This window comes from Arachis duranensis, chromosome 10 (genome assembly GCF_000817695.3).
Source record: "Arachis duranensis cultivar V14167 chromosome 10, aradu.V14167.gnm2.J7QH, whole genome shotgun sequence".
Taxonomy (NCBI): Eukaryota; Viridiplantae; Streptophyta; class Magnoliopsida; order Fabales; family Fabaceae; genus Arachis; species Arachis duranensis.
Window position 1 is genome coordinate 80,326,882 of NC_029781.3, and position 14,411 is coordinate 80,341,292.

The following is a 14,411-nucleotide window of genomic DNA, read 5'->3' on the forward strand; positions in this document are numbered from 1 at the left end:
TAATTGGAATTAATTGACCAAGGAATTGGCAATTAATAAATTTTAGAGGAGACTAGGAAGGTCTAAGGAATTAGGGTCTAGTCATATATAGTTTGCCATGAAATTAAATCTTGCATGATTAAAACAGTTAGTAAGAAAATAAATCTGGAAAAATAGATAACTCTGAAACCTTAACTGTTTTCTCTAATATTTTATTCCTAACTTATTAATCTGCCTGTCTTTGATATTCTGAATTTACACTTAAACTTTTTGAACATCTCAAAACAAATTTCTGCTTGCCTAACTAAGCCAATCAATCAATCATTGTTGCTTGATCCATCAATCCTCGAGGGATCGACCCTTACTCACGTAAGGTATTACTTGGTACGACCCGGTGCACTTGCCGGTAAGTAGTGTGGGTTGTAAAATACCGCACCACTTACCTCTAGAACAAAGTTATAAACTTTAATTTGTAGAGCTTGACGTCGCGGTCGCGTGGCCGCAAACGGTGCGGCGATTAGGGCTCCGGATAAAAAGTTATCAAGGATTGAAGATTAAGAGTAAGGGTTTGTAAAATTGGAGTTCTCTTCTTCCTTCTTACTGCCTCTGCAGCGTGTTTTCATGAGATGGGAGGAAGAGTGAGCTGTGGCTCACTTAGTTTAGTGAAATGGGTTGGGCCAAGGGCCCAATACAGGCCAGTTGGTCCGGTTTAATCCGTTTGGCCTAATTTTAGACCAAATTCTTTAAAATTGGTGTCAAAATTCTCGTTTTAATTTTCTCTATCGTATTAAACCATAAAATTCACATTTTTAATTTTCTAGAATAAATATTAATTTGTGGGTTAATTACTCATTAATTAACCAGGTTTTACAGTAAGCATTCAAGCACTCAAGTTTCTCAAGCTCTCAGCAAGACTCAATCTTGCCCTCTTTAAATCTAGGTTCATTTAATCTAATTAGGGACTTAATATGATATTTGCTTGTTCAATCCTTTAATTCTCATGGGAATGATATCCACTCACCGTGGTATTACTTGAGCTATCCAGTACACTTGTCGGTATCCCTGAGCTTTAATTTTCGCTCATCAACAAGTAACCATTGTGCGAGTCATAAACCTTCGAAGCAGACCACATTTTGATTATAAGAAAAAATGTTACCTATTAGACTCTGATTTAGAGGGGAATAAAGGTTCTCCAAGTGCCACCTACTAAACGACCAAAGATCCTCTATCCGAATATTCGAATAAGAAATGTGAACAAAATCCATCTCATTAGATAGTTTTTTCTCTTTTCTTCAGTTAGAAAATCAAAAATTTTGATTCAAATCTCCAATATACTAAGCAAAACTATCATTCAGCACTTTCCAATGATATTTGATTGTCAATAGTTGAACCCATAACTTGTTTGGCTGATGAAAAAAGGTCCAAACTAGCTTCCCAAGTAAAACAATATTATTACAATAAGTATTTCTAATACTCAGTACTCAAAAAATTTCAGGATCTTATATGAGAGACGACGAGAGTGAGAGTAAGGGAATGATGGTGAAACACAGTAAGGTCTGTGCATCCGTTGTCAGGAAGAATTCTTCTTGGGAGGGTTTTGAAAAGCCACCTAAAGTCTCTCTTAGAGATAAAGTCATTGATAAAGAGAAGTCTAAGGCATTTGCTTTCGTAGAATCTTTTTTGGGAATGGTATTGCAACAATAATAGGCAAGTAGGGTGACTCGCATGCGAAAAACTGCTTAGTTGAAACGTCCTTTTCTATAAGGTTAGTATTAAAAACATTTAAGTATTAAAATACTTATTCCAAATTACTCTCATCTAATTTAAGACTTTTTTAAAAGATAATAGAAAATAGTGATTATTGTCAAAACTGAAAATTAAAACTAAGGCTTTTTACACAAAAAAAGGAAATTAGTAACCACCAAATTACCTCATACTCTAACACTAGTTTTGTGTCTTTTTTTTTTGTATTATAAAACTGAAATTAAATCACAATTATTTATGCACAATTTTTTATTATTAATAATATAATTTTTTCTTCTATTATTATAATTTCTATTAGTTGCCTTTTAAGTGAGATTATATTAGTAAGTAATATTATATAAAATTTTATTTTTTTCTTTTTTCTATAATAAATATTTTTAAATATTGATTCAGTTAACAGTTGATTTCTGATAACTGTGAGGAAGTGTGAGTATAGAATGGGTGGTCCATTTCAGCTGTCAAAAATATTTTGCAGCAATAAAGATACTCAAACTCACGTGTTATTGAGATGTGGGATTAATGTCCTTAAAATTAATTTTCCCCTTATAGAAATCTTTTGAGTTTGATTACCTGTGAATGTAAAAAGGAAAAGTAGTTTTTATTTTTTTAAGCGAAGGTAATTTGGCGTGAAACAAAAAGGGAAGTGATCCTAGTGAGCTGATTAAAACGAGAAAATAGCAAAAACAAAAGAGCAAAGGGCGAATCTAAGCAGAGAGACACAAACATAAAAGAACAGAAACAGATATTTGTTGAAGACGAAGCTGCTCCTTTCTCGTTCGAAGCCCCAAACCTCGGAAGCAAGCAAGGAACATGAAGTAATCTCTCCCTCTCTGCGTCTAGGGTTTCGTCTCTCCTTCTCGCTACTAGTAAGTCTTCTCCTCTCTCTCTCTCTCTCTAGGGTTTAATACGTATATATGTCTCTTGCCATTCAGATTTGAATGCGATGATGTGTTTATTCCTGCCTATTGTTTCTCTTTTGATCGCAAAGATTCCAACTTTTTACTTTATCCGGAGCGTTACTGCCTATTACCTTACCCTAACGACTTTGGAGACATCATAATGTGAAGCGCGTAGACTTGTCACGAATGATTATTGAAAGCTTCTTTCTTTCTTTCTTTTCTTTTTGCTTCCTGCTAGATATCGCTGTGATTCGCCGCTTGGCTAGCATTGAATCATTGCTTAGAAAGCTTTGGGATTCTCTCTTTCTTGTCTTGGATTTATAGACTATAGACTGAGTGGAATTCTGGTGCTTAATTCCCCAGGGTAGAATTTTCTTTGCTCGGTTAGGGTTTGGTCGGGATACTGTTTTTTGTTTCGTATCGATCTTAGATTGGGTTTAGGGTTTATCCGGTCACTACTATTTATTGAGTGGGCTATAAGATTACTAGTTTGGATTCTGATCCAATACACCAATCCTTAGGCTTTCATCTACATGGCTATCTAGGTAACCAAGATCCCCAAGACATTAGGTAGTTCCATGGATATGTGCTTTAGTTCTGTGTATCTGAGTAAGAGTACATTTTTCAATGTGCTAATATTAGATATAATTTTTCTGCAGTAATTTCTTGTGGTCCATGCATGGAGGTGTTACCAAGTTCACTCAAAGTAGCTGGTCAAAATATGTTTCCAGTGGCACTTGGCCCTTCCATAAGAGCAATCTTGGATCTTTAAGACATTAATCAAATCAATATTGGATTGTTTTGGAGTGAAGAACTCTTGAATATATCCTGAGATATCAGAATAAACCACTCACTGGCCAGTTCAAGTACTGGCAACAGATGTGCCACCTTATTGTTGAGTTTCACCAGATAAAATAGTGTCCAGTGTGCATCATGATCAGACAATGAAGAAAATCAATTCAATATATATTGTGGGTTTTTTGGAGGCCAAATTTTGAGTATTTTGAAAACTTCTTGAGATGTATTGGATCCTATAATTATTGAAAAGATGATGTGCGTGTTCCATCATGGATGTAGATTTTTGACAGTTTTTTGAGAGCATGCCTAGGCTTTGGCAGACTGTTCAGAAGTACTAGATTCTTGTACTAGTTAGTTTGTAGATCAAAGCATCTTGTTATCTTGCAGTTGAATTTTGACATCAGTATTGAGAACTTGGAAATCATATGCTCTTTTAAATTAGTGTACCAATCAGTTGTTGAAGACCTAATAGAATATCTTTCTAATTTTCTTCCTTGTTCGTTGGTGGCCTTGCTAGAAGTTTTGTATTTTTATCAGGCTAATGCATTATTTAGGAAAGCTTTGGCTGTGTTTGATGTTTCATGAGGAAGATTTCATAGTATTAATAAATATTATCAAGTCTTAATTGGTTCCTGCCTTCCTAGTAGACTCCAATGATAGTATACTCAAATATGGTTATAGCTTTGTATCCTGCTACAATTAAAGAAATTATCACCTCTGCAGTAACTGATATAAGCTGATAGAATATTGATTCAGCCTCAACTCCATCTGTCACACCTTGACTTTCCCATTGCTGTAGCCACTGTTCTGTATTATGTGCATGGCTTAACGTGTTTCCATTTCTTTGTTGTTTGGGGGGTTCCTAATCATCCTGACCTATATTCTTCTTCTCTATTAATAAATATATTTTCAGGGAAAAATGATGATTGATTACAAGTGTCATAGAGTGCTTGATGAGTACTTTGTTAAGGATCAAATCTTTAAGCTTTCTGAGTTCAAGAACTGCCTGCACTGATATCTTTTTGTTTTAAGTTCAACATAAGCCATGAGTGATGTTAATTTTGTGTCTCTGCTGTTCCTAGTATGTTATTTTCTATTGGTGAATACAACTTTGTAGAAGAAGGATCAATTTAAGATTTAGATGGTTTATTTGTTTGTTTTTAACTCAGAGCACACTGCGTTAATCAGAGAAAACATTACTGCTTTTGCAAGTGAAATGAGTGAAAGTGGCAGGAAACGCTCTTCAAAGTGGGATACAAGAGATGATCCTGAATTTGGACCTGATAGTAAGCACTTGCGTTCTGGATGGTCCTCTGGAGATGTTGCTGGCAGCAATAACTCAAAATGGTCTTATATGGAAGGAAATGACAAGATGAAACCTCGCATGAGTAAGGAACCTTTTTCTGGAGGCAGGGGTTCAAATAAAGATGATATTATGAATAAAGACTATAGATGTTTGGATGCAAAAATGGAGTGGGAGGCGGATGCAAGTTACAGCAGGAGACGCAGTCCATCCCCAAAAAGTGGTTGGAGCAGGTCGGGCAGGTTTGTTTCCCTCACCGCGTGACTATGCTGGCCCCATTTTTCTGAAAATTGATGGATGCAGTATTGCAGTATGGTTAACAGATATTTTATTGTTTTATTGTAATGTGCCTGTGACTATAGATTAACTTGATCTCAACATATATTATTATATGGCAGTTTCACTTTATTTGAGGAGCTGTGTACACCCATGAAACCTGAGTACTGAGCTGTATTTTTGGGAAAATATATACACCATTACATGACATTTTTTTTAACTTGTTCCTTATTTGTTTATATTTTATATATGCTGGTAGATATGTGCAAGGATGGCCATTATTCAACGTCTAGCATCCTATATTTAAAAGATTTTACCGTCTAGAGTAAAGCTCTAATGCTAAAGTTTTGATGTGTTTTACTAGATATCAGGATATCCCATGTTTGCATTTGTTTTTGGTAATTTTTCTGTAAGAGTCATTAATTTCAAATTATTTGGACCTTTGTTTTCCCTAATAAATTTTATGTAGATATTATTGGTGAGTGGCAACAGTCATTTTGAGGGAGAAGGCTTTGCTATTATATTTTGTTGTTGTATTATTGGTGATAATATCAGGACATTGTTGTAGCAGTTTGTAATCTTCCATAGATACCGTTGGGTTTGTTAATTTTCTACCTTTCTTTGCATTGTATCATGCCTAGGAGTAGTAGAAGCAGAAGCCCTCCACATGGTTTCAAGTGGGATTCAGGAGCCAATGACAGAAATAGAACAAGGGCTGCAGAATCAAAGCAAATATGCAGAGATTTTGCTGTTGGAAAATGTAGAAGAGGAAGCCATTGCTATTTTCTTCACCATGATGACCAAAATTATGAGGATATTCGGGAAAGTAAAAACCGGGAAGATGGAGCTCCAAGATATTCTGCTTCACATGAGAGCAGGGAACATACTCTTAGGAGTAGATCCACTGAAGCTTGTGTTCATTTTGCAAAAGGCAGATGTAGAATGGGAGCATCATGCAAGTATGTGCATCATAACAATTCTGATGAATATGGTAAGGGTACTCTGGATGAATTAACTAGAGAAAGGGAAAATGATGGAAGGCGCAGAGATAATTCTTTTGAGCAGGGTGGTGGCCACATACCAAGCCGCAGTGGTGATACCCTTTGCAAATTTTTTGCTAATGGAAATTGTCGTAATGGTAAGCATTGTAGGTTTTCTCATGATAGGCAAGACAGAAGCTTAAGGGATGATAGATGGGGAAGCAATCTTGCTGGAGACCATCAGACCTTGGATAGACCAAAATTGAGTGATTCAGCTAGTCCTACTAGAAGGCTTAGAAGTGATAGATGGGGCACAGATGGCATTATGGCTGATAAGGATAAAGTATGGGACAGTCCAAACCGGAATGATATAGCTACCTATGATTCAGCAAAGTTGGTTGAAGAAAAACCTGGAAATATAGGTGCCACTGAGCATGAACAAACTGTATGGCCTGTGAAGGAAGGATGGGGTCATAGTTTAGACCAGAGCAGTGTGCAGGGTGAACCACCATTTTTAAGTGATAAGAAGGAAGCTGACCATTGGATAGCAGACAATGCTGGTGCCAGCATTCCCGTTTCCCAGTCAGTAGCTGCAGACATCTGGCCTGGGGACGCAAAAATGTCTCCTGATTGGAATTATAGAGCAGGATCTTCCACCCGTACGGAAATAGAGCATGGACAGAACGATCGTGGGTTAACTCAAGGAAGTACATATCCAGCCACCACTGAACATGACAGAATACAAGTTCCAGGTGATAAACAATACGCTTTATGTTCATCTGACTGTAAATTACTTGTACTGTGAAATATTTAACCCAGCAATTGCCCAAATGTTATGTATGTATTAGCATTGAAATGTGATGATAACAGTGATAAACAAGTCTGCTGTTGTTTTTCCAGGGCAAGGTTTTAATCAGAATGTGCAAAATGTTAATCTTTTGCATTTGCCAAGTTGCCATGCAGTTGGACAAAATAAAGTGACAGTTCCCATTCTTCCTTCAAGAGCAGGAATTCCTGAAGGTATGCAAAAGCAAGAAGTCTCTGTTGAGAAAAAGTACTCTGCTGAGCCAAATATCACAGGTGAAGGCTCATCACAGATTAGTTCAAGTAATCCTTCAACACAGGACACAGTAAGCAAAGAACAGCTTGCTCAACTTTCCAATCTCTCAGCCTCTCTTGCTCACATCCTTGGATCTGGTCAGCAGCTGCCACAACTTTATGCTGCCTTAAATTCTCATAATACAAATGACACTCCCTCCTTAGCCAACACGGAAGTGCCTGCTATGCCTGTTTCCAATACGTATGTCAAGCCAGATCCTGCTGTTGGATTTGTAAAGCAGTATGATCCAATGAGTGATAGCGTTGACCTAAATGATGCTGAAGCAAGTGGAATCTGCCCAGTCATTTCTCCAAGTAAAAAAAGTGCAAATATAGAAATTTCATCACTGTTGTCTAACACTGGGAAACAAAATTGTGGTGATACTTCTAAGGCCCCCTCCTCAGAAGAGCAACCTGCCAAGAATGAACATCTGACCCAATTGCAGCCAGGTCAAAACATTGAGATACAGAAGGAAACCAATGAAGCGGTAGCTGATGATAAGCCAAATCCTCAAGATGATCATAAAATTACAAAAGAGAATGGTCCTTCAGAAAACATAGACCACAATGGTGTTGAGGCCAATAAAAGCAAGGATGTGAAGGGGATTCGTGCTTTCAAATTTTCATTGGTTGAGTTTGTTAAGGAGCTTCTGAAACCAACTTGGAAAGAAGGAAAAATCACTAAAGATGATTATAAAACAATTGTGAAGAAGGTTGTAGATAAAGTAACCGGTACCATGCAGGGAGCCCATATTCCTCAGACTCAAGAGAAAATTGACCATTATTTGTCGTTTTCGAAACCAAAGCTTAACAAACTTGTACAGGTCAGTGATATTTAACTTACGGATTGCCATTATATGGTTGAAAGGATTGGATCATTTGGGTGTCCTCTCTCTATTTACTTTTATAGATGAATGTGTATTCAGATGAAACACTGGAAACATCGACTGGAAGGCTTAATTTTGTCATTCAAAACTTTGATGAAAATTGAAAAGTGCTTAAAAATATGGGATTAGTTGAGTAGAGAAAAATGTGCTCATCCAAGATTTTGTTTCAACAATTTTATAATTCAAAGTTTAACCTGGCAACCTTTCTGTGTGTTAAAATGGTTTACTTTTTCCTTTCCCTTTGGTATTTACCTAATTTTTAACTTAATCCCATAATTTAGTGCTTCCCCAAAATATTAACAAAACCTTGAGAAGTTATATTTTCTCTGAAGAAGTGGCATGTTGTTTTAGCGCTTCTTTGTACTTTTATTTGTCAACATAGCTTCTAAGTCCATCAGCTTGTTGCAACCCAATTAATTCTGCCCTTAAGTTTGACTATAATCTTTGATGAAAGTGCAGCCTTTTGGTGTTCTGCTATGGATATTTGTGTTAGTTTCTTAATCTACATCTGCTATTGTGCTTTTAGATATTCGCTTTTGTCAAAGTTGGGTTGTCCTGGAATTGATGAAAACTGAGTAATTGCTTACAATTCCTGTGCTTTTGGTTGCAGGCATATGTGGAAAAGGTTCACAAGGCCTAGTGAATGCAGTTTAGAAAATTTGGCCACCTAATCTGTGGATTCTGTTTTGGGAATTGTTATTTATTGTCTTAGATGTGTATTATGTTTCCTTACACCCAGATTTTTGTTTTAGGATGAGGACATTGGTGGTTTTGACTTTTGAGACATTTTTTGCAACTCAAATGTAGTTAATTGTTACTTGTGATGGGGGATTACTTAATATTTTAGTTACATCACTACTTCTGTTCACAAGAGAAAGCCCCATGCAATGTTGTGCAACTGGCTGAAAAATGTGACTCTTACACCAGGGGTGAGCAAGACCTGGCCTAGTTCGAAAACTTGCTTGCATCCAAATTATATTTTGTCGGGTTTGAGTCTATCAGAGTAATTCAATGTATTTCCGGGTAAAATTCGGGTTATGTTTTTTGCATTGGTTTAGTTTGGATTGAAGTGTTATAATTAAAATATGGTGAGTTTTATCCAACTCTTTCTAAATTAACATGTAAATTATCTTTTATGATATGACACATTTTAATTGAATGTTTAGTTTTAATTTGAGTTCATTTAACCCAATAAAAATTAACATTTTAATTAAAGTAGGCTCATTTTGTAATTAAATATTTTTTAAGATGGATAATTATATATTTTTTGTAAATATTAAAAAGTAAATTTATATATTTTTTACCAAATTAGTATTAATTTGATTCGTTCCACTCTTCTATTGAAGAACACTTCCCTTGGTGAGTAAAGAACATTTCCTCCTTTCCATTATTCCTTCCTACTCAAATTCGTTTCTGCTAAGCTTCGCCTTCGCCTTTTTAATTTTTTTCATTTTAGTTATTTTAAAAAATTTATACATGTATTTGACTGGAACGCAATTTATGCACCTTCAATGGTAGATTTTCGGTTAAACAAGTTTTATGGGACAAAACTAGATATTTGACCTCTATACCGTGCAAAGACTCGCATCTTTTTAGAGGATTTTCCTACTTAGATATATTGTGAGATCGAAAGGCTATAATTCACTAGTTGCTTTGTCTTTTCTCTTTGTTTTTTTCCTTTTGTAAGACAGGCTTGTTATCTTCCCATTTTGTGCCATTCTCATCATTAATGATACCACATTATTCATTTTGTGCCATTCTCATCATTAATGATACCACATTATTCAGAATAACCATCCGAATACCAGGGATCCATTCTCATCATTAATGATACCACATTATTCAGAATAACCATCCGAATACTAGGGATAATAAACATCTCATCCTAAAAATTTAAGTTAATTTTGGAGTTCACCAAGGATCGAACCCTTGACCTTTTAGATCTAGAACTCTAATACCATGTCATGAACCCACTCATCCCAAAAGCATAATCTGATAGGACAATGTAACACTAATGGTCATATCTCTAATACTTCCTAAACCTCCATTGTGCACATTATACGCTTAGACCATTGACTCCCTATACTTTTCCTTTAGTAAATTATATAATTACTCATTTTGGGCTATAATTTAATTTTAAAATAGTTAAGCATAGTTAACATAACAACCAATTAAAGAATGACATGTCACAGAAGGTAATTTACATGTTATTATAAAATGGGTACAGTAGAATTTACCTTAAAATATATATTTTATAGTAAAATTAGTAATAAAATATTATTTTATATTTTAATTAATATCTTTTTATTTCATAGTGTTGTTTTATCTTTAAAATAATTTATTTTTAATATAAATTTATATAACATTTAGTAAATTTAACATTTATAGATTATATTTTATTAATTCGCTGTATAAGATTTGCAAAAAAACGTTTTAATTGGGTGGACCTGATTTATTTCGACTTGGCAAAATATTACGGTTGAATTCGAATTTAACAAAATTTGGGTCGACATAGCCCATAGCCCCATACACACTCCTAACAAGGGGTATGTGGCTAGAGGAGAAAAAACTTATGTGTGGATATTTATTTATTTATTTTTTAACTTTTGGGTGAAAAGTTAATGTGATTTTAATATGAGCCAAGTTAATTAAAACTATGATTTTTTTTTTCATCAAATGAATAATTGTATATTCTTTTAGGTATATCAATATAATTCTTTTGCTTGTCAACTGAAAAAAAAAAATTAAACCCACCCAAAAAGTAGTCTCATCTATTCCTATTCGATTTTATGGTAGAATAGCCGTACTTATCTAAACAAATAACTAACCCTAAGACATCTCTCACTTTTCTAGGAAAAAGATATCATCAACTTTCCTAGAAAAGGAGAACAATTATCCACCAATAAAGCTGGAACTACTTTTAAAGGTGGTTACTCTACTACAAAAATACTGATACTCAGATACATTTTAGACCTAATCTACAAAAAACTTACTAAAAATCCTTGCTGACTTAGGCATTGGAGTCTCTGACAGGTACCACCCCTACCTCCTCACGAGGAACTCGGACGGCAGCACCTCAGCTACGAAACAAGTCGGACGCTGCCTTAGAAGGAGTCTGAATCTTATGTCTAGGCCAAAATACAACCCAACTTCAAGTAACCCTTAGAATATCAGCGCCATTGTCGGGGATGTTAAAGTCTACACCTTCATATGGCGGAGCATCAATTTGAAGACGGTCAGACGACGTCCGAATCGAAGCCAGAGCCTCACAACGACAACCAAGCACTTACATTACCCCCACCGCAGGAAAGAACAAGTCCCCCACGAGGAAAGAACGTCAGGAAACCCCCATCCACAACGAATTCACTCGGAAGTTCACTTACCCAAGGCAGCGGATCCTCCTCATCCGACGAAGATATCAGGACTGGTATATGGACATCACGGTTGATTGGAATAACTCAAGTAGGAGGCTAAACGACAACGAGAAGCAAAAAGAGAATTACAGAAAGAAGTACGATGATGAAGAAAGTTGGAGGAAAAGCTCTCAAAGTTTGAAGCTGACCTCCAAAGTCGGAGCAGTCAGACGGATCAGGAGGAAAGTCCTTTTGGAGGGGAAGATCTGTTCATTAAAGAAATCATGTGAGTTAGGGTTACCAGAAACTTTAAAATTCTCGACATAGATTTTACGACAGAATGACCGACCCAAGACATCATCTTAGCAACTTCAAAAGTCGGATGTACTTAGCTTATGCATCCGATGTGACTCGCTGCAAGGCCTTTTTGACAACACTAACTAAAGCAGCATTAAAGTGGTTTGACAACTTACCATCCAGGTCAATAACTTACTTTGATGAGTTGGCAAGGAAGTTTCTTACCCGATTTTTTAATTCAAAAAGATAAGGTCAAGCATGCTCCATGCCAGTGATGCGTGAGCATCTTTCCTATCTTTTCCTAGTGAATTTGCATATAATTTGTTGAGTTTAATAAAGAATTAATTATCTTTAGCCAATATGGATGCTACTTTCAGTCTTTTGCAATTTTGTTTATTTTAGGTAGCATTCGGCTGGATTTGATAGAGTTTCTGCAGCACAAGAATCAAAGGAGATGGCAGCGAGGAGCGACGCGTACGCGTGACTGAGGCGTGCGCGTGACTGAGGCGTGCGCATGATTTGGAGCTTTTCATGGCGATGTGTGCGCGTGATTGACGCGTATGCATGATTTGAAGAATTGCACAGCGACGCGTGTGCGTGATCGACGCGTCCGCGTGACTTGCGAAAAAGACCATCGACGCATACGCATGACTGACGCGTACGTGTGACATGCGCCACATGTAGAAAATGCAGAAAAACGCTGGGGGGTGATTTTTGGGCCCCATTTTAGCACCCAAGTTAGGCGCGGATCCAGTAAAGTCAAGTGGTCCTCACGTTACAAGACGCGGAGTAGTTAGTTAATTCTGATTTAAATTCAAATTTGATTTTAAAATAGGAAAATATATTATTTTTAATTTTAAATAATTAGATTTTAAATTTTTTAGGATTAGTTATAAAAATGGAGGCCATCAGATTAGAACTCTGTACATTTTATGAGAATCCTATTTTTCTCTGAACCATGAGCAACTAATCCTCCATTGTTAAGGTTAGGAGCTTTGTCTATTTGTATGGATTGATTTTATTACTTTTTCTATTTTAATTCATGTGTGGATTTATAATTTAAGAATTGTTTTCGCTCTTTATTTTTAACTTACTTACTTGCGTACCTGCCTTCTGATATTTTCAAATTTAAACCTTTTGAATATCTCAAAACCCTTTTCTGCTTGCCTAACTAAGCCAATCAATCAATCATTGTTGCTTGATCCATCAATCCTCATGGGATAGACCCTTACTCACGTAAGGTATTACTTGGTACGACCCGGTGCACTTGTCGGTTAGTCTGTGGTTGTTAAATCAACGCATCAAGTTTTTGGCGCCGTTGCCGGGGATTGACTATAATTAACAACTATCAGTTGTTTGATTGCTTAGATTAGGCGTTTTAGTTTTAATTTTATTTAAATTTTATTTTAAAAAAATTTCGAAAAAAATTTAAATAAATAAATAGCACCAATATTTTTCTTAATTTCTTAAATTAAGTTTGGTGTTTCATCGTTAGTTTTATTTTAATTCTTAGAATTCAGTTCTTTCTTTTTTTCTTTCCTGTTTACCACATGGTGCATTTAATCCTTTTTGGTGTTTTGTGCTAAGAAAAAATAATGGAGAGAGATCACATGGGTTACTACTCACACCCATGTAGTGATTTATATTATGGTGGATGGAGGAACTATCCAAATTTTGGTTGGCAAAGTCAAAACCAAAGAAACTTCAATGCTCCATGTTCCAACTATCAAGAGCCACCACCTCCATATTCATACCAAGAACCACCACCTCTCTATCTATATCAAGAACCATCATCTTTCTACCCATATCAAGAGCCACCATCTATCTACTCATACCATGAGCCACCATCTCGTTATTCATCTCAAATACCATCAGATCTTGAGCTTCTCATGAAAGAATTCCTACATGATATAAAGACAAGTGTCAAAAATATAGAGAAATATGTGCAGACGATGATCAAGAACCAGGAAGAGGAACAAGTAAATTCCTTCCCAAGAGAGACAATGCAAGATCCTATGGAAGAAAGTGAGGAAACCAATCAAAGAAGTTTATACTCCAGTGAATTAGAGAACTTTCCACCCTCACATATAGAAGAAGAGGAAGATGCACAACCTCCCATGCCCTTGGTAAGCAATGAAGAAGAGACTGAATTAGAAGAAAGCTACCAAGAGGAAGAAGTTGAAATTGAGGAAGCTTGCGAAGAGGTAGAAGAATTCAAAGAAGAACACAAGGGAGTGGAGCTTGCAAAACCTCTTCCAAAGCCATTACCATCCAATACAACATTCAAGTGGGTAAAATTCCTATCCTTAACCCTTACTTTCCAACTTGAATATGGGTTACTGATGAGCGGATAATTTGTATGCTTTTTGGCATTGTTTTTAGTATGTTTTTAGTATGATCTAGTTAGTTTTTAGTATATTTTTATTAGTTTTTAGTTAAAATTCACTTTTTTGGACTTTACTATGAGTTTGTGTGTTTTCCTGTGATTTCAGGTATTTTCTGGCTGAAATTGAGGGACCTGAGCAAAAATCTGATTCAGAGACTAAAAAGGACTGCAGATGCTGTTGGATTCTGACCTCCCTGCACTCGAAGTGGATTTTCTGGAGCTACAGAAGCCCAATTGGCTCGCTCTCAACGGCGTTGGAAAGTAGACATCCTGGGCTTTCCAGCAATATATGATAGTTCATACTTTGCCCAAGATTTGATGGCCCAAACCGGCGTTCAAAGTCACCCTCAGAAATCCCAGCGTTAAACGCCGGAACTGGCACCAAAATGGG

At 36.1% G+C, this 14,411-nt stretch overlaps 1 protein-coding gene across 3 annotated transcripts; it reads left to right on the top strand.

Moving 5' to 3' along the window:
• The first annotated feature begins 2,286 nt into the window (after nucleotides 1-2,286).
• LOC107470392 (zinc finger CCCH domain-containing protein 38) lies at nucleotides 2,287-8,729 on the top strand. 3 transcript variants are annotated; one of them, XM_052255227.1, is made up of 5 exons: nucleotides 2,287-2,609; nucleotides 4,629-4,985; nucleotides 5,661-6,751; nucleotides 6,900-7,921; nucleotides 8,595-8,729. In XM_052255227.1, the coding sequence occupies exons 2-5, from the start codon at nucleotides 4,657-4,659 to the stop codon at nucleotides 8,622-8,624; spliced, it is 2,472 nt and encodes an 823-aa protein (XP_052111187.1). In that variant the 5' UTR covers nucleotides 2,287-2,609; nucleotides 4,629-4,656; the 3' UTR covers nucleotides 8,625-8,729. The 3 variants fall into 3 exon arrangements, with proteins under 3 accessions (XP_052111187.1, XP_015945279.1, XP_015945278.1); XM_016089793.3 differs by having other exon boundaries at nucleotides 4,653-4,985; XM_016089792.3 differs by having other exon boundaries at nucleotides 2,288-2,609; nucleotides 4,610-4,985.
• Nucleotides 8,730-14,411: the final 5,682 nt, after the last annotated feature.

What these genes read in the sequence shown, in the direction of transcription:
- LOC107470392 (XM_052255227.1), top strand. Translation starts at nt 4,657, where the DNA reads ATGAGTGAAAGTGGCAGGAAACGCTCTTCAAAGTGGGATACAAGAGAT. An exon ending in GGTTGGAGCAGGTCGGGCAG is followed by an intron (nt 4,986 to 5,660) that starts GTTTGTTTCCCT and finishes TATCATGCCTAG; the next exon opens with GAGTAGTAGAAGCAGAAGCC. An exon ending in AGCTTAACAAACTTGTACAG is followed by an intron (nt 7,922 to 8,594) that starts GTCAGTGATATT and finishes TTTTGGTTGCAG; the next exon opens with GCATATGTGGAAAAGGTTCA.